Genomic DNA, 20831 nt, shown 5'->3' on the forward strand with positions numbered 1-20831 from the left:
GAATGCGGGGCAAAGTGGCAGTGATGGCCCTGGCTCTAAGTCAGCCCCGTCCTTTCTTTCCCCTCTTTAACTGAGCGCTCCTGTCACCAGGACCCTTTTAATTCCCCTTTTCACCCCTCCGGTGTCCGCCCTCTCTCGCACTGGTCCTATTGGGAACCAGACAATAGAGAGTATCCCCCCCCCCCCCCTCCCCTTCTTTTCTGCCTCTTCATCCCCCCCCTCTCTCATCTCCCTCAGCCCTCTCAGGCGTCCTGCCTGGTTGAGGTTGCGGGCTCCAGGCTGCAGTTTGTCACAGCCATTCAGCTGAGACTGATTGTGATTGCGGCAGATGGGCTGGAGCCTGGACTGTCACTCCTGCCCAAGCAGACCCAAGCACTTTGCTCCCTTATTCTCTCTCAGTCCCTTTTTCCCCCTCTCTGGCATTCAGATACACTCCTTCGCTCCCCCTTGATCTTGAACTCTGCCTCGGTTGTCCCTATCTGTCTTTTCTTGGTGCCTTCTTTTTCTTTCTTTGCATTGTCTTCCAAAAGCTCTGTCCTCGTCTGGATGAAAATGGGCTGTTCATTCTTCCAGATTTGTGCACCAGAAATCATTTGATAAAGCTCACTTCTGGGGATTGGGAATGTTGGCTTCGTTCAGGCAAAGTAAAGATCGGTTTATAAAATATTCTTCAAACGAAATTGTATTTTTAACCACTTTTCCCAACACCTGCTAAACACTGAAGTTGGGAGCTGAGCCGATCATTTCTGTCAACTTTCCAGAGATGACCAATCCAACACTCATGGCCAATTTATGCAACAATTCCCAAGAAGAGGGATCTAACCGTTGCATCATGTAAGAACCTCCATCCCCTGTCCCACTAAGTCTGACACCATGCTCACAGGTTTTATCCCTCTTATTTCAAATGTATTTAATGCAAAAGTGTTTAGACCTGTTTTGTTGACACATTGTCTAGTTTGTTTTCAGAGTCTTTTTTCCTCTCCATCTCTGGTCCAGTTAGTGGACCATCACAAGCCAACTGCCTCTTGCCTGTTCACGCTCACGCTGTAGTTAAACCCCCCTCGATACTGTTGTCACCCTCCAAAAAACTCCTCCTCCTTCTGTCCAAAACCCCCACTCCAACCTCCTCGCTTCTCCTCCCCTGAGGAAAGAGCCACCTTCAGAGAGGCAGCCGTCTCCCTGAACACATGTTAAACGTCCCGCAAGCCCGAGGAGGAGGGACGCAGCCACAGAGAGAGCTAGAGAGAGGACCCAGTGCTGGACAGAATGAGAGAGAGAGAGAGAGAGATAGAAGCAGAGACAGACTGAGGAGAGGAACAGTCTGAGGATAGATAAAGCCTGGAGGCGGGGTGGGCAGGGGGGAGGCACACAGCGCTGTGAAGAGGAGCCTCCGAGCGTGTGTGTGTGTGTGTTAGTGAGAGAAAGCGTAGTGCAGAGGGAGAGCGTATGTAGCGTGAAGAAGGGAAGGGGAGAGGAAAGCAGTGTCGGGAGAGTCCAACGCATGTTGCCAGATTGAGAGAGACAGGGAGAGAGTAGAGGACAGAAGCAACGAGGAGTAGAAGAGGAGAGGGAGGCAAAGGTTTTGATTGCTTGAGGGAACGTAGAAAAGAGAGAGAGAGGAGAAAAGAGGTAGTTGGGTTTCAGTCAAGTAGAAGAGGCAGGGAGCAGTGTAGAGCCGGCAGTGCTGCGCTGTGGATGTAAACTTTATCGTCAGCCGGATCAGTGGGTAGCAGCTGCAGAGCAGGAGGAGAGCGTGCTGGTGGATTACCATGCGTGTCCTCTGAATGCACCAGGATGCTGCATCTCCAGCAGGGTAAGAAGCGGACAGTCATCAGCGTATATGGAATCCCAAAGATTGCATCATTTTTAAATGCAAGGGCAAGTCTCTGGTTGATTGATATGCACTGTCTTTGTGTGAGGATATCTTTTCATACGTGACATACTTCTCTGTTGTCAGAAGAATGCTTTTGGCTGGCGCCTGATTCAACAAGGCTTAATGATTTTTTTTTTTTTCCTCGGGCTGCACCTCATTCAGCCGTCTTTACTTTGACGTGAGCCGCAATTTTCCTGTAAATCCCCTGAGGAGGCAGCGCTTTTCATATACACATGTGCAGAGGATGATGTCTGATTTGCACTGAGCCCGATTAGCCAGTTGCGAAGGGGAATCGCGTGTCCTGTTGCCAGTGGCAACAGCATGGGGCCAGGGCGCTGCGTAAAACCACTTTTATTCTGATTGATAGCTGTAGGAAATGGATACCCGTCGTTTTAGCAGAGGTAAAACAATCGAGCATTGCAGGGGATTTGTATGTGCAGGAATGCATGCTTTTCTTTCCCACTGCTCCTTTTCTTCTCTCTCAAGCAGATTAAGATTTTCTACCCAGCCCACTAATCCCACACTGAAATGACTGGTGTTGAACTGGGTGTGGATATGTGGTGGAGAATATGGATTATGGGGATAGAGCCTCTCTGTTATGATCAGCTTCTCTGCAGCTCACTTTAAATGTGGCGTGAAGTACTGCAGCACCAGTGTCCATATGTCAATGTCACGGCAGGTCAGGGGGTCTTTCCTCACACTCAGCCATATTTATAGTGCTCAGAAAGAGGCAAAGGTGGTTGTAGCCAACTCACCAAAGATACCACATGTAGTGTTCTGGACATGTTGGCATTATATTTGTGGTTAGAGTTGTTATCTCTAAAAACAGAACTGTGAGGAAACATGTAAATGTGAGCATGGGAGAGTATGGGAGGTATCATCACTCTCTTACTGGATGTTGTCAAAGTGCCAGAAAGAAATGCCATTCTCTGTCTTTTTGAGTTTTTTTTTGCCTTGGGAACTGGTGCTTCCCAACACAAGAGCAAAAATAGCATCTGCCATGTAGAGTATGCTTTATGACTGTAAACCCCAATGGATGGAGAGGCCCAAGAACCAACAATTGTCAAATAACATGGTACACCAAAGTACTGTTCCCTTATGACAGCCTACAAATCTGTCATTGGATTGCCCTTTTCCAAAAAAAAAAGTTACACACTAGTACCACTGGAAGTCCCAAAACTGCCACTGTAGTTGCTTCAAACTGTGAGTTCTCCAGGCGTACCACAGGGTAAACAGGAATGTTGCTCCAAGCTTGTAGGATCTGGTGTTTTTGTCATTGAAACATATGACCTGAGGGAAATGTCTTCCCCACGATTGCACCACATGAATAAAAGCATGAACTTAACATAATGTTTGCATACATTTTAAGTTTGAATCTATAGCCTTTCAGACAGTGAAACAAAACCGAACCTTGGTATGCGACTACTTCGCATGTTTTTGAGCAGCAATCACCATTACTGTCTGGACTAACCAAAGCAACAGTTTAGCCATTTGGTCCATATTTTTGTCCAAACAGTGTCCATTGAAAGCCTCTATAGGGACCAGAGCAGCAGCCAGTCATATCATCCCGCCACATGGGCAGATGTGTTGCTGCACTGGGCAGTTTGAGCCTGCTGCCCTCTGTAACCTACCTGGGGATTACTGGATAAGAGGATTGCCAAGTGCAGGGATTTGATTTTATAGAATTAAAACTGTAATTCTCTCCATCCCGACCATTCTGCAGAGCAACCATTTTCCCCACGTTATTACTCCCCCCTCTGTCATGTTCCGGTTTGTGCAACACGTTCCAATACTGCATCATGTGTCCTATATTTGAGCAGTTGTGATTTAAAAGTCACAAGACAGGAACAGCAGAAGATGGCCTACATGTTGTTGTAAGCCATGTAATACCAAATTCCCTGTAAGGGGGTGGATGTTAAAAGTTCTTCAGTTGCAACAAAAAAATGTTGCATGCCAGTTGCGATCCTGTGTTGGTTCTACTCTAAACACCGTTCCAATCAACCAAATTAAGACCACTCTAGCAGATCAGACTGACATGTGCTTTTACATTTCTTCTCACTCCTCCAACCCTTGTCCGTCACTTTGCCTCTCACTCCTCTACATCCGATTTTCCCAACTTTTCCTCCTCCCTGCATGTGGTGCTCAGTATTCGGTGACCCTCAGCAAGAATATTGGGTTCAGGTCAAACTGAATTACTGAGGAATGTTCCCCTGTTCAATGGTCGGCCCAGTGGGCCTCAGCATGGGAGCACTTCCCCTTCATTGACAGCCAGGGGACTTTCGTTTCAAATTCCCACTGTCTCTGCATTGGTACCGTGAAGCTGTGAGCCAAAGCAGCCAGTTTAATGATGTGTTACGTGTGAGGCACATCTCAGGATCTCGCCAGCCTTGTTGAGACGCTCTGCATCTGACTGCAGGCCATCCAGCTCAATTAAGGGTGCTTTGAATGCATTCCTCCCCTTGGCCTCCTCTACATTTATCTTCCCCCACGAACACCACGTGGGAACTCGAAAAACAGTCCTGCAGAGCTCTCTTGGACTGGTATGAACCTGTTTTTGCACATACAGCATGTGAAACAAACAAAAGAGCTCAACACAAATTTTTGACATTTTGCCAGGCTGAGCATTTTCTTTTCATCCCAAGAGCCAGAACACATTATATTCCCAATGAAGTCTCACGTCTTTCATTTAACTGGATGTTAACAAGTTTAAATCCAGACAAAATGGGACTATCAGATGTCTTTTCTCTGTCTCTCCTGTTGGCTCAAAAACATAAAGTTTAATGGTCCGACACAATTTATAACCAATAAAATGCTTTTATTTGCTAGCTATCAATGGCTTATTGCATTCACTGACTGTTTTGCCTGGAGACAAAGCTTTGCCCAGACACCCTCACTGACTGTGAAGTGATGTCATTAGAGTCGGAGCATTTTTGTGGTTTTTAAACGGATGAACTCGCTCCATGTGCACTAAGGTGCGAAGACTCGTGGGCAGTTTTTGCACTCCTGAAGCACTGCCTGTTTTCCAGTCAGAACTGGCTTTAAGTAATGTTTCTTTGTAGAAATTGAATGAATTGAAGGGAGTATTCTGGCGTCTATGATAAAGCTTTTGTCTCACTTATTTATGCCACAAGTGTTTCAGTCCTTTGGGGGGGGGGGGGGGGGAGAATCCTGAAATTGGATTAGTTTTTTAGGTCATAGTCCTACATGCCAACATTTTACAAGATAATATGATGTTGCCCTTGTTTACTAGACACAGACTTCCCGCTGACACACTTCCAAAGTAGCATGCATCTCACAAGTCTTCACATCAAAGCACTGGAAAACTCACTTTTGGGAGCATTCCCTCTTCTTTCATATATCTTTCCTCGTCACGGCGACGCTTTCAACGGAGCCAGGCCATTTACGAGCTTTGGAAAAGGGGGGGTCAGTGTCGTATTTGAGGTTGTGCGGGGCGGGGAATGTCAACAAAACTTCAGCTCCCCACTATCATGGCTGTAAATCACAGGGTAATAGTGGGAGAAAACTTGCAGGACCTCGTCCAGTGGTTTGAGGTGTTGGTGCAGCTGGAAAGGAAAGAGAAAGAGAGGCTGCTGGAGAGGCTTCATTTGCATGCAGTAAAACTCTTTTCTAAACACCTCTCTCGTTGTATTTATTCTCTTTCGGCCATTTGGTGCAACTCTTTACTTAGAGTGAATTACAAAGAGTGCAGTGACTTTTAATGACTTTATTACCAGCATGCCGGAGTGCAAGAACAAGGATGCTATGGCAATAATCCAGAGACATCTGAAAGAACATGGAGTATATCTTTATCCCTCTCTTATCCCACAGTATCTGGATTTGCCCCCATAAGCATGTATTTCTCCTAATGGTCTGGAAGTATTAAGTTGAATCTCAATTTAACAAGTGGCCTGAAACAGCTGCCTAGTAACTCACAAAGATATAAGCACGCCAGGGTGGGTTGAAATGGCAGAGCTGTGGTTCGAGTGCTCCTATTTACCGTACTTTTTGTTTCTATTGTATGCGAACAGGCCATTTGTCTGCATTCTGTAAAGGGCTTCTGTTTGCCCTGCTTCTCTCAAAACGATGTGTTGACAGCCACTGTAAAACACCCAGCAGCCTTTGCACAGTCTCAATGAGTCAGCAGAAGCATCTAGCATAACAGTACAGTAGTAAACGCGATTCCCCTGTCCCCCAATTACTCTAGCCCAGGTCCGCCAGGGTGTGTAAAATAGAACAATGGATGAGAAGTTTGATTTACATACAGTATGCACGTGCTTCTTTTACTAATGACTACATCATAGCATTACATTTTATCTATCCATCCATCCATCCATCCAATCATCCAATTTTAGCACCTTGTTTTTGACAACTAGCATGTTTATTGTGTTAGTCATTGCACCATTTTATGTATGGTATGGTACCCCTCCAAATACTTCCAATTATTCAGAGGTCCTAAACCAACACCTGCCATGAAGTTTTACCAACCAATCTGCTAATTTTAGTCGCACAAGATTCAGTATTTTCATAGGACCTACTGTTTACCCTCTGAGGTCTTCAGATGCCCATACAAGCCTTGTTCATTGGTAAGAGGTGCTTATGAGACCATCCAAAAGCAACCAAAACACCAACCTATCACATGTTGAATATGGCCAACTGGGGAGGCTTTGTCTGACTACTCTCCAGCAACTTTTCCTCTGTTGACTTTTTTCTTTTTCGCTTATCTACTGAGACATTTTGGCTAAATATACAAAAGAAAATCCAGGATAAGAAAAAGCAGGCCTTGTTTGTCCTGTGTGAAAGCACCTAGCAAAACACTGGAAAACTCCTAAATCACGAGGTAATTGTAGTCCAGTGGGAAGCGTGCTTCACTTAAACTCAATTATGTGCTAGACAAGCATCATTGGAAAGACTTAGAATACACAGACGCACAACATTATTACCTGTTGGAATGCGAGTGTGTGGTTGGGAATGCCTTTGATAAGCTCGGTGTCAAAACAGTGTTTGTCTGAGAGGGGTTTTCCTTGCCTTTTGGGGAGATCTCTTTCTCTTGTTTTGTCTCAACATATCTTTGTTCTTCTTCACATCTGTGCCTGTTCAGGTTCAGCAACAGCACATCTCTTCAGTTTGAAGTCATCTCTCTTTTATGATTTGGACATAAAAGATTCAAAATTGTGCAAGTGTGTGTGCATGTCTCTGCTGATCCTTCCCAGTGTGTTTGTACATGTGTGTTCATGCATGTGTTCATGAGTTGCCCCCTTGTGTCTTCGCCCTCGTTTCTTCATGAGCCGTTGCTGGTGAGTAAACCCGGCTGGCAGGCAGACAGACAGACAGGCATGCAGGCGGGCGGGTTCTTCGGCCATTTTTAAAGCACATCTGCTCATCCGCAATGTTTCGTTTCGTCTGGACAGGAATGCGTCTGTGGCTTGGAAACAATCGAGGTCAGGCTCCGCTCAAAGAATAAGAAAACATTTAGGGAGACAGACAGTCAGGCAGGGGTAATCCACGGTTGGCGAGCGCATTTCTCCGAGCTCAGAAGAAGTCTCGGAGGAATTCTCATGTCTGATTGTTGCTGCTTCAGATGTTTGAAGATGCAGCGCGCTCATTTGATCTGAACCTGACCTACAAATTGATGCTTTTAAACCTTCGCCCTCACTTTTATGTTGTGCAAAGACTTCTCATTCCACACTTGTCCTTGAACCCATCAGTCTTACGCTCCTGTCAAAAAAACAAAGTAACAATATAGGTCAGTGCTGTGAAGTTGCAGCAGTAATTAAGCTCTCCAGAGCTGAAACTCTCCAAGGGGCGAGATCTTATCACAGAGGGAAAGCATAAACAACCCCGGAGCATTCAACATGTTGTTGACTTTGGATAAATCTGGCTAATCACGAACATCTCAACCCGTGTGACCGCATTACTGCTGCACACGTGTTCAAACAAATACATAGTTCCATACATCTAGAGGAAGAGGGTGGAGCTATGTCTGGGTGTTTAGATGACCCACATTTTTGTTGTTTTTTAGGCAATTGTGGTTGAGTTAACAGATTTTTGTGCACAACTGCAATTATGTAGAAATGTTAGCGATAATATCCTTATTTGGTAAGTTGTACAGCATGTGCAGGTAGACTGACCCAACAGTCACGTATCCTGCAAGGAACAAAACATCAGCTTCTTTTGTCCCTCTTCATACAGCAGAGACATCTCAAGGCCACATGGCGGCATGGGGAGGCGTGTGTTCTTTGTGTGTGCACACAGCAGAACCTCATCACATTTCACCTCGTCAATAATTGATGGTCTGCCGTGGTGAGGTAAGGCTCATTGTGCCTGGCTGGCTGGCTGGCTGGCTGGCTGGAAGGGTGGATGGGTGGTTGGTCTGGGCATGTAAGGTGCTGACATGTGGCTCCTGTTTTTTCCGCCGCACCTCGCTTGCAGACGGGGGTCCTGAGGCGGGAGACACAAGGTCAGGAACCAGCTGTGGGAACAGGCGCAGGTCAGGCCCGGTGTTCCGCGCCGACGACGGAGCTCGTTGGTGATTGATTGGAGCTGCTTAATGCATCGGGACTGATTGAACGGTCACAGATGTGGGAGCCCCGCCCCTCAGATGCCTGGAACAGATGATGTGTTTATACTGAGGGCTGAAGCTGATTTTGATGCCATCGAGGCTTCAGAGAGGCTCATTAACATCTTAAGAAAACAACACTTTGATGATGTAAATGTGAAGTTTTAAAGCGAGTGATGCATGACGGAGCATGATGGTGAGATGGGGCAAAAAGACAAAGCATATGAAGAAAATAAACAAACAGTTCCTATCTTTTCATACACAAATCTGAATAAGAGTTTGAAACATTTCATGAAAAGGATTAAAAATACAAAACAAGAGTCATGTGCAAGCTGCTTTCTTGTTTGCAACATTTAGGTAAGCTTTAAAAATACCACATTCTTTAGAAGTAAAAGAACACAGTTTGATTTTTTTTTTTTTTTTTAGTCCCAACTTGACAATTTTTCAATCCCATCTTGTCTCCATCCTCCTGGCAGTTGCTACTCTGTTATCCTTTGAGGCCGAGTTGGATGTTATAACTTATCAAACGGCTCGGTAAGCTCATTGTCCCGCTGCTGGAGGCTGGCCTGAAATTCTGGATGGGTGCAGGAGGTTACATAACAGAGCTGGAGGAGGATTAAGGATGGGAATGACCGGTCCGGAGTCGGGGGCCAAAACTCAGGCTTCGTATCTGAACAGGATGCCCTGTGTGTGTGTGTGTGCGCCACGGAGATTGCGTGCATATCTGGGCTCTGCAGACGCTAATGCATAAATGCATGGGCAGCGCTGTGCTCATCCAAACATTTCTGCATCCCTCCCGGCTGCTCTGTGTACATTTGTGGTTCAGAACGATTGAGGTGTTTAGCTGCCTGTAAGACCTGGTGACAATATTGGAGAGGTGGTTTATATTTATGCGTCTTTTATACATCCTGATGTCAGTGTGAGTAACTGCCGGAGCATTTTTGTGGTGTTTAATGAGTAAAAAAAAATCAGACGACAGATTACCCACTTTGACAATAAGGTGGTGAACAGTACTGTGAGGGAAACAGCAGCACACAGCACTTTCTTTCTCTTTCATTATGTGCTTAACAGCAAACAAAGTACAATAGATTACACCACCTGTATGCAGGAGCCCTGATAGCAGCGCTGACAACACAGCTGCCTCCCACAATGCACTTCAAAGCTCATGGTGTCCAACATGTCAGCTCAGGTTGGCAAAAACGCTCTCGCTCTGATTGATCCGCCCTCAGCCCTGACAGATCGTGTCTTTGCATGCTGCCATGGAGCAAACAGTCGGCGCGTTGTCTCAACGTGAGCAGGAGGGGAGAAGCGTGAGCGGGGTTTACACAGTGTCTGAGCAGGGGGGGGCGGGGGGGGGGGGTGATTTGTGGGGGAAGCCATGGTGGATCTGCTGTGAATGAAACAAGGCTGGTGTCATGATCACTTGGTGATGTGGAAAGGGTGTAGAGCTTTTGATGCATGAGAAAGGAGAGGAAAAGATGAGGTGTGCAAAATCTGTGTGGGTGGACAGCAGATGGTGTCAACCCAGAATTGAAGGGGGGGACGGGGACTTCAATGCTTATGCAAGCAGGGGCTCCAATGTGGAGAACATCACCACCAACAATCCCTCAGTTTATTAATCTGTGCAAGAAACTTTGTACAATCACACAGTTACATGTATTGCTGCTAACTCATAAAGTCATTGTTTCTAATATAACCAGTGTTCTGTTATTAACTTAATCCTAATCATATCTCAGTTATTGCAAAGTAGTTTTGGTGCCTTAGACTAGCAACACTATTTGTCAGTTTGTCCTACCGACATGCCTCAGTATGAGGACGTCTCAGTCTGCTATTTATTGGGGCGCAAGTTTACACATTCTTGGTTGCATTAAGAGAAAAGGAACAAACAACCCATGTGTCTGCGTGGGTTGTGGGGCTTGAAACGTAGTGTTTTGGGACCTTATTCCATTGCTGAAGCGATGGTAAAACCTGAATTGATATCCATAAAGTATGTGTTTTATTGGGACTAAAATAAAGAGCATTTTATCATACGTTCAATCGATGAGTTTTGACCTTACATTCCAGCTTTGATTGTGATGTAAGCACTTAAAGTTGGTTGTTGCATGAAGCAAACGGTGCTGTTTGAACTTCCAGCCACGTGGAACACTTGGCTTGAAACCGAGGCGTCATTCATTGGTCACAGAGGTGCACGCTGATGAGCATGTAATCCTGAGGTTCTTGCATGACTACAGCAGTGTACGTTGTTGCTGCAGTTGTCCTTCCTCTACAACCTTTCACCGTGTTCATTTGTTAACGTACAGCAACATTAACTGCAGAGCACACAGCTGGTTTGGCCCTCCTCTCCTCCTCTCAGCAGGGCTCCCTCCCCACCACTAAGGCCTCTGCTGCTATCAGGTGATTCCAGGTCAGTGGGAACTGCTTGAGGTCCACGTAGACACTGCTCCTGATTGGCTGCTGGAATTTACTCAGCCGAGCTTTATGTTGATGCTTAAAGAGAGAGAAAAACAGCGGTGGAGGAGGAGGAGGAGGGGGTGGAGGGGGAATGTATGTATACACGGTCAACTGTCAGCTTGGGCTTTCATCACATGCTCGGATGTACAGCAGAAAGGCACTGGGCTGTAGCCTGAAATAATTCCCATTTAGTCACAGTCAAGTGTGAAATATATACAGTGTGCTAGGCGTATAGAGTGAGTATATACAGTGCATTGTTATCAGCTTAATTTATCCAGAACTTCCTGTCACTGGGGAAACAATTCTTCCTTTTTGTCATGCATGTCATGAGCATCCTTTGAACTCCCATGTTTCAAATTTGACCTACCGTGCTTGTCGTAGTTGGGTGAAAACAGTTTTCCTTCGCAATGAGAGACTGATACAAACATAACAGGGGTTTTGACCTTGAGATACAAGTGAAAAGTACACTCAAATTGGTTCTGTTTGGAATTTTGGCAACCGCTCATTAAGACTGAGACAAGCAGATGTTGTCCATTTCCCAATTGGTTGTTTATCCTGGTTTTATGGGGACTTTTTCTGGTGCTAATTCTGGATACAACCTCGTCCAAATGAGCTGGTTTTCATTTTCAGAACATTTAAAAGTGAACCTTTTACAAACTGTCCCATTTACATTTGGTTAACAGCACCAGTGTTAGCTGCCGTTTCCTCTGAAAAATAAAGACTCCAAATCCACCACTGCGGGGAAAAAACCCAGGCTGGGGGTAAACATGCACTCATAAATCTTGCTTTCATCAACTATTTGAGCGTTTATTTCAAACACAGTAATGTATTTGCCAAAAGAGACTTAGCCAAATGAAAAGCGATTACTTTCGTTTATGGCAGCTTCCCTCCAGTCATTGAGTTGGTTTGTCAACAGTGCTGTTTCTCAAGTCCAAGTTTTAGCCGAAGTTATTGCCTCTTTGCATCGCTGATAACTTTCTTCTATGAGAGCTAAAATCCTGACACAGCAGAGTCTTGCTAAGTTGGACGAGTAAACACATCTGGCAGCAGTCTATGAAGCAGGCGTTTGGTAAAATGTCTCAATTTAACCAGGATTGAAATACAGAAAAAAGGAAAAAACTCAGAGCAGAATATGTAACTCAAAACATTTATTACATAGCGGATTAGAGATTACTTTCATGTGCGCTTGAACGCTGTTCAAATTGACTTGGAGCCAAATGTTGCCGGTGAGCACTCAGCTGCTTTCACTACTCTGTTTTTGACTGCTGCTGCTTGTGCCGGTTACTATAATTACGTTTCAACTCAGAATGTCAAATTGCTCTATATTTGGTGATGATTTTCTCCGGGCGCAGTTGGCTCATGCTCGGTTGCTCCTGGAACATGCCTGTGCAATAAGTGTGCTGAAACTTAACCCCTTACAGGCCTGACGCTCAGCCATAACACAGACTGGAGGAATGCCAGGCCGCTCGTGTTTAACAAAACAATATCTGGAGTGAGGACTTCCAGAGAAATTTCTTTTTCTTTTTTTTCTTTTTTTTTTTTATAAGGTAGTGTAATGGCTTCAAGCGTAATGCTGTCATAGAAAGAGACACATGTTTAACTGGAACATGAGTCAAGTTCAAGTGCAGTCACACTTTCTCACCTATTTATGAGTGTTCAAAACATAAATAACAGCTGAACTTTAATGGGTCGTTGTCCCACACCCTGATTAATAACCAAACAAATACAAATATTAAAACACACCCAAACACACCTCCTTGTCTCACGGCACTTTGCTCCACTTCCTCCCGGATTTGTCACCGCCGCAACGTGTCTTTCACAATCCTGGCTCGCTCAGCCTGCCCCCTTTTTTAGAGGGAACGAGCAGAGCTAAGACATGTCTGAATCTCGCAGCAGAAGCAGCGTTATCGTATAGCTCGGGTCCAGACGGCGGATTCATCCATCAAACGTACGTCTCCCACGGCTGGCTCTTAATCACAGGGGGGGATTTTCCCGGCAGGTAAGCCGCTCAGAAACAATGATGTCTTGTCAGAGACGTTAGTCATGAGTTGTTTTTGTGGGGGTGAGATGTGGGTTTTGGGTGTCTGCTCCACTAAAGAAATGTGAGAAATGTGCAGGTGATTGTGATGACTTGTGGCTGTCTGCTGTGTACACTCCTTTATTAGCTCCCATGGTGCGTTATTAGGTGGCTTGGCGTGCTGTGTGATGCTTTGTTGTGAACTTAGAAGAATACTTTCACAAAAACAACTCAACTCCCCTGTCATACCCAATACATGTCCTAATTTGATATTGGAGTTTCCTATTTCCCGCGGGTTCTCGTTTTCACTTATTTTAAAGGTTGAATATTTTACTTTTAATAAACATGTTTACCTCGTCTATTTCCTCTTTTTGGAGATGTACCTTAATACGTGGTTCTCAACTGGTGGATCAGGACCCAGAAGTGGGTCGCGGTGTTACTGGGTCGCGTGGTTTACAGAGGAATTGGAGGCGGGTCCTGATGCCAGACGAGTTGAGAACCACTGCCTTATATTATCCTTCATTTTTGCTTTTTAAGGCATTAATCAGCCCGGTTAGTGACGTGATACAGTAAACCTTCAAACTGAGGCCAGTGCTCAGGTTGGGAAGCTACAATGCTACTGCTCATCTGACCAATAGTTTCAATGAAAATCATGAGTAGGGATGTAACAGTACCCTCAAGTCATGATATGTTTATGACACAATATTTAGATTAACGATACAGTTTTGGTGCAATGTATGCAGGGGGTCGTGTGCCTCGTGTCACTGTTACACCGTCAACCTGTTAAATAACATCTAGTGCATCCTATTTACATGTCTCTATGAATGCTAATACATGTTCGACATGTTCGAGTTCAGAGCTCAAACCAGCAGACTGTGACCATTCAAACACATGTTAACGTTGTCCTCTGCAGCACATTTGTTGTTCTTTCAAACTCTTTGGATGAAAACACTTTGCAGGACTGTCAAGCTTTCAACAAATAATGTGTTTCTTTTTCTCGCCTCCGACTGTCAGGCTGGGTTTTCCTGCAGCGCTGCCTCACTTGTTGTGATACCTCAGGAGAGGCCATAAAACAGGCTTCTTTATTATCCGCGCTTGTGTGCCAAGGTTTTATCCCATTACAGTCAGGAATGCCCTCCTCTCCTCACGTGGGAAAATGGTTTGGGACGCGCACAGTCAATTTCTTTGTTTAGCCCGTTTCACGTGTGTGTATTTGTGTGTGTGCGTTTTTTTTGTGTGAGGGAGAGACAGAAGGGAGGGAGAGTCTGTTAGGAGTGAGGATGCCCTGCTTTTTGTTTCCTCCTGAGCTATTTTTGTCCGGACAGATCTGCAAGCGCTCAGTTTTTTTTTTTGTGTGGTTAGGATGACCCAGTCTCCTTAGCGAGTTCGCGTAAATGTGTGTGTGTGTGTGTGTGTATGTTATCTGCTGATCTGTTTTCTGCTGCAAACGATAGAGCAAGATGAAATGCAAGAGTGTTGACTTGAACTCAACCTTCCATTTGAAACCTTGATGATTTATTTCTTTCATTTTTTTAGTAAAGAAGCTTCAATTTGGTGCATAACTCCAGAAGTATATGTGTCACTGAAATGCAAAATGCCTGTGTCAGTGGGACCTGACCCGTGTCACCCACTTCACAATGACTCACCCGCATTTTCTCTCTTCCTTCCCCTCCGTTTAGAGAAAAGCTGGCCGTGGCTCGCCTGCAGAGGGAAGTCGCACGGAGCAAGAGCGAAGGAACAATGGTAAAGTACAGCGCAGACTACCCATCCCCTATAATCTGTGTGCAAAGCCAGAAGAGCCTCAGTATGCTCACTTCACACACACCCACAAACAAGCTGTAAAGCCCTGCCAAGCCGCCACACCGGCCAGAGCCGAACTTTGCCGTCTCGACACTTCATCAGTGGCTCTTTAAAGAGACAGTACTGGAGAAATCAAGCTGGAAATATATTCAGCTATTCTGCATAAATCCAAAGAATTCAATGGCCGGGTTTACAATTCGGCCTTGGTTTACTGCGGGTCGTGGCCGTTTAGAAGAGAGCTACAGACAAGAGGAAGTCAATCTTATACAACACTTGTCTGGTCTTATTTTCCAAGCTGCACACACAGAACATGGTGGTAACTTCACTTCACGTCTACAGCTTAAATTGAACTTAAACATACCAACCTGTTAAGCCATTGTTGCATGGTTATCTGCAAAAACAGGAGCTGTTTCTCTGGCTGACATCCATCTGTAATAGCTGTGGTTTGGAAAGCTGTTTGGGAATTATCTGCAATTTAATTGCTTTCTTTAGAAGAGCATTTTAAGGGCCCAACGGCCACAACCCATTGAGTCCCAAAAATATTTCCAAATGAAGGGGTGGGACCAAATAGGCGGTTAAGATGTAGCGTAACTGTGCACAAAGTTTAAAGTCAGGAACATCTGATCAAAAAGTAAGTTAATAAAACTGAAGCATTCAATGCACTCTTTGCATGCACTGGTTTTTTTTCAATAGGGTAACATGTTTGTTCATACAATGTCAGCAGTAGTTTGGACATGTTTCAGTCATTCTGCAGGATTAACAAGTATCCAGAAGCATGGTCAGGTTGGGTAACATGACAAAGCTGCAGCCGGGGCTTAACCTGTCAACACTGCATTGTTCTAAGCTTAAAAAGAAACTGCAGAGATTTCACTTCACTACGTTTTTGAGAGAGCACTTGTGTAAGCACAGGGAAAGAGTTCAGGAGGTAGAAATCTGCCTCTGAATGTGAACACAGTTGCACATTTCTGTTTGCATATTTGTCCGATTGCCTTCAGTTGTTGTGTCTCAGGGAGGTCAGAGAGTGAAACCACGTGATGAAGCCGAGCTCAGCTGATTGCAGCCTCCGCGCAGAGGCTCTAACCACAGGCTCAGCTGTTTGACTGCACCCCAGTGACGCCTCTGATTCTCTTCATGGCAGCAGGCCTAGAGCTACAGCACGCAAAGGGGCTGATTCACTGTGAGATTTTCACACTATTTTGTCTGATTCTCTATTGATCCCTGAAGGAGGAATTCTTGTTTTCTCTGCCCCCTCCCAGTGTAGCAGGTCAGATGACGGGGTCAGAGTCAGAACAGAGCCCCCCCCCCCCCCCTCGAGCTGGGCGAGGGTTCAGATGAAGCTCAAGGGCACTTCAGCACAGCATTCTTGCTGTCATTGAAGGTTATTTTTAGACACAGTACCAGAGAAATGCTACGTTCTGGGCTGATTTTAAAGGGAATCTACCATGTGATTGGTTCTTCATGTGGAAAATTACTTTTACATTAAATAATGAATGTAAACATTGAATATCGCTGCAACTAATTCAGATTTAAAGTCAGATACAAGCAAACAGAGATCCCTATCTTTGTTTACCTTAACCTGTCTCGAAGTAGAAGTCCACTCTCCCCCCATTTCTGACCTTTCTGTGACTTTCCCAGTCCTGCCATTCCAGGTATCGATGTATATAGGGAACAAGAGGGTTCAGTATTGATTTCCACAGCTGGCAGAAATACTGCAGATGAAATGAATGCATGCATCCTCCAAGGGGACCCTCCATATCACTGTGAGACAATCAGTCATGTGAGCAGCTGGAGATGAATGGAGTGAAGCCGATAATAAACACGTCTAATGTGATCAGTTAAGGTCACGTCCACACCTGTAGTTTGGTTCACATACTCCAGAGAAAAAGAACTCAATCTATATGTCAAACTGACTTATTGGAAGTCCATTTAAAGGTGTTGAATTCAAGGGTGAGACAGATAAGTCGTCCGTCAAGAGTTTTGACAGGAAGTCATTCTGCACTTTGGTTTCGCTTTGCAGGTTAATTTGTCTCTTCCGGCTGTCAGAGAGAGAGGTCAAAGTAAACGGTGCAGACTCCATTTTTCATAAATAGTGACACGCGCACAGGGTTGAGAATAAAGCTGTCAAGTAGAGTGCCGTCTCCAAGTTTGGCTCAGAAAGGTGACCCAGTATGTGGAGTCCCAAAGTCCACGGGGACGGTTGAGTCAAACGTGCAACACAATGAGTCATAGCAGCATTATTTTGCCAAGAGACAGGCATTGTGTTGTTTTTCAGCCTTTATGCCATCGTTTGGGTTTGTATAAGTGTAAGAACGATGGTTTGCACTGCACCAAATGACATATCCCAATACACAAATATCACATATCCACTTACACGTTGGGATTCCATGTGTTCATAACACAAGTCACTATTTGTTTGCACCTCCTTGTGTCGGTGTCCTCCTTGTAACACCAACCTCCCATCGTCTGACCTTAAAGTGTCCCAAGAATAGTGCGTCCTCCTCTATGCCGTGAGACGCGACCAAAGGCTCGTCTATGAGACTCACACGAGTGGTTGACATGCTAATTATTACTTTAGAGGGGTGTGTATTTGAATTGTGTCTGCGCATGCACAGGGTGGAGAGAGAGAGAGAGAGAGAGAGAGAGAGAGAGAGAGAGGGATGAGTTATCTGTGCCAGACAGGAGGAGGGTGAGAAGAGGGAAGAAAAAAAAGAAAAAAAAAGGAGGAGGGGGGGGATATCACTAAGCTCCATTTGAAATTGGGATAATCCCCGCTGGAGTCCCCTCACTCTCTCTCCCCGGCATTCCTGGGAGGCTTCGGAGCTCAGGCACGGTTCTTCTATGGGGCTGAAAAAGAGACTGCTGCATCAAGGAGATAATTGTCAAAGTGCTGGCGGTGTGAGGAGGGAACTAGCCTGTGCCCCACAAAACCCCCACACCCCATACCCTGACGCCCACTCCTGTGCCCATTCGCCTCCCCCAACCCACAAATCTTTGCCTGCCAAGGGACTAACTCAAAGAGACAGATTAAAACCCCAGACTTTTTGAAGTGGCTCTGTATCTGATGCCTCTCTTTAGCAGCCTTTTGGTCTTCCGTCTCTACATCCATTAGTGTCTTTGGTGAAACACAATCGCAGAAACATCGAGCCAACCATTGCACAACAGCTTCTGCTCCGCGGGGAGGCGTCTTGCTGCAATATTACTCCTGCTTTGTGTTGGGAAAGAATGCAGGCAGTATCTTTATGGTGGTACACACTGCCGCAATTGTAAGCCTCAAGGTCTCCCTTGCAGTTACACACCCCTGAGTGGATATGAAACAAGAATTAACAACACACTTTACTGGGGAGCGTGTGTTTTAATTGGGTCTCCTGTTGTGAAACATGACGACTACTGGCTCTGCTGCAGCACAACACTCTTTTTGTTATGGATCTTTTGGGAGATATGCATGAACCTTTTTTTTTTTTTGCAGGGCAAATCAGGGTTTGAACCGCAGCATGTGCACAGAAGTTGACCACAAATATGGCCACACAAGATGCATTGGTTTGAAAGGATACTTGTCCAACAACCACTAGGTCTGTCTCTCCAAAGACAAATCTCTGTACTTGAACTTCATATCAAGGCTTGGACATGGAGTTGATCCAATATCAATACCTGTATCTGAAACGCCAATACTGCCTAAACTGCAGTGTCGGATACTGTGTGTCTGCTATCCTGTATTATTTATCTGAGGCTTTGCCAATTCATGTACCAATCTGAGCTGATTGGTAATAAGACCCCCAAAAATCCAGCATGTTCCAAAGCAGGAGGCAACATAGCAACAATATATTTCATGACTACTTCTGATTATACATAGAAAATGTAGAATCTTGGAGTTGCACTGTAAACATGGCAACACATGGAAAAGAAATACTTGGCCAGAAGTCCTTTTTGCCTATACGTTGGCTACACTGGAAGCTCCTCAGAAGCATTTTGTTGTAAATTCTAATATGTATTTGTTTTTTCATTGCACTGGTATCAGAGGGATACTCACGTTAAGGTTTTAGAATCTGCACTGGGAAGGTAGAAATGATTCAAACAGCTCTAAAAGGACGTGATTCTTTTGGCCCTCTCTCTTTAAAACTCTTACAAGACAAACAGCGGCTTTCCCGTTAGGTGTTTTACAGAGCACAGGTCATGGTTTATTCAGTTCCCTTCCAACAAGCCTGCCCTGTCTGTCTGGAGTCAAACCGCTCATTCACGGCCTTGTCGCTGCTGTAGGTTTTCTCTGGAATTCCTCACACCCAAGAAAAAAAAGAAAAACCCAGAGGCGTGGTGCAAGGCAGAGCCGCTCTCTGTCTCACACTCTCGTTTGATGCCACTCCGAGGTGTAATCCAAGTCCATCAGGGGCAGGATGCCGGCTTTCCTGTTGGGGTTGGGGGGGGGGGGGGAGAGAGCAAACAGGAGTGCACATGCAGGCTTGTAAATGTAGGGAGGGGGCTGCACTCGCCATTAAAAAGGCATTTAAAACAGTGGGGTAAGATTTTTTAACCACTGGAAGCGGCTGTCTAAACAACATGGGAAAATAAACTATCGGACTTTGAGAGGAACTGGATTTATTTTTCTTTGGGTTTTTGTGGACGCGCTGTGATATCTGAGCTTAAACAGATATGAGTCCGATTCACACGCAGTTATTCTCCCCAGAGGTTTTTGTTGATTACAGCGTTTGATTCCTTCATGGCTGAGCGGAGCATGCGTATGAACGCTAAAGGGAACAGTTTTTTTATTAACTTGAACTTGGCTTAATTGTGTAACGCACTTATTTAAAAATCAGATCTCTCCAGAGTATTTCGTGTAGAAAATGAAGTTAAGATAAGAATAGAGCCGTTGTGAATTTTAAGTGGGAAACGGGTGGCACTGTATGGTTAAATAGGCCCTGGAGCCAAGATAGGAATCAGCTATTTCTGTCCATGAAAACAGATTTCTCATGTGCTACAGTCTGCAAGATTGTACGTTACACAGTTTGCAACACGGCATTAAGAAAATGTACTTTGAAACGGGCTTCCCTAGACGACCAAATGTCCTTCAGAACAAGTCATTTTGTACTGAGTCATTCAGCCTTGAAACATCCCTGCAAAAATAAACGTGTCTGCTTGTTACTGCTTTAACTCTGGCCTTTGTTGCTTTGAGAACAGCTGGATACAGATGCTAATGACTCTGGAAACAGCCCCGTCCCAATGGTAATGTCCATATTGGCATCCACATTGGGGCATCTATGGCTCAGTAGGTAGAGGGGGGATAATGTACTGTATATTTATGGAGTTTCCTTGGGCAAGAAACTCATCCCCAGATTGCTTGTAAAGTTGGCTACATAATGCTTTAAGTGATGTCAATTTGCATGTACCATTGACTGTTCTGCATGCAAAGATTTATGTATTATTCCAATTTCTTTGGAGCGATAAGCATAGGACCTGCAATGAGCTTTCCCCTTTTTATTAACTGTAACCAAGATCCCATGCCAAACTCACCCAAAAGTATAAATAGACCCTTACATACCTATCCTTTATCTACCACAATGATAATAATAGTTTATATTTAAACAAAGTGACACCTATGATATACTTAATTTGCCATAAACACAAACTTTGAGAAAATTTACTTGATTCTGGTTTCCATGACTAGAAACTGCAAAACTGTGGACTCTTGGATTTAAAATATATTGGTTAAGTCTTGGTTTTTAAGCATCGTTAAGTCTTGAGCCTGTCAACGGCAGGAAACCTTTACTGTTATCCAAAATATATCCAAATACTCAAATATTGACCAAAAATAAGACAAAATAAACCATAGTAATGAGTTTGTTCTTGAAGTAGCCATTTCATAACAGACTGGCTTCTCAAAAGTGCATCTTAAATGTTGTCTTTAGTTGGTACTTTTTATTAGCCAAGTTGACTTAAAGTTGTGGTTTTCCAATATATGACTCAAAAAACCCGGAATTAAAACCTTCCAGGTTGGACCATCCATGTGAACCGAGTTCCAGTTGTGTAATGTATGAGTCAGGGCCTCCACTGTTAGTATAAGCGTGGATTAATTAGGTTGGGGTCATTAGATGGAGGTATTGGTTTATTTGACATTGATTTATGAGTGTTTTAAGGAGCATAAG

At 44.7% G+C, this 20831-nt stretch overlaps 1 protein-coding gene across 5 annotated transcripts in view; it reads left to right on the forward strand.

The window, feature by feature from the left end:
* LOC109984185 (nck-associated protein 5) overlaps positions 1-20831 on the forward strand; it is a 116297-nt gene that overhangs the window by 40128 nt on the left and 55338 nt on the right. For 3 of the 5 annotated variants that reach the window (XM_020634222.3, XM_065951929.1, XM_065951927.1), the window contains exon 3: positions 14577-14640. In XM_020634222.3, the coding sequence (XP_020489878.3) occupies positions 14577-14640 (64 nt within the window). Of the gene's footprint in view, positions 1-1165; positions 1814-12709; positions 12880-14576; positions 14641-20831 lie in introns of those variants that run through there. The other 2 variants (XM_020634223.3, XM_065951928.1) reach the window with 2 other exon arrangements.

This window comes from Labrus bergylta, chromosome 24 (assembly GCF_963930695.1).
Source record: "Labrus bergylta chromosome 24, fLabBer1.1, whole genome shotgun sequence".
Lineage (NCBI taxonomy): Eukaryota > Metazoa > Chordata > Actinopteri > Labriformes > Labridae > Labrus > Labrus bergylta.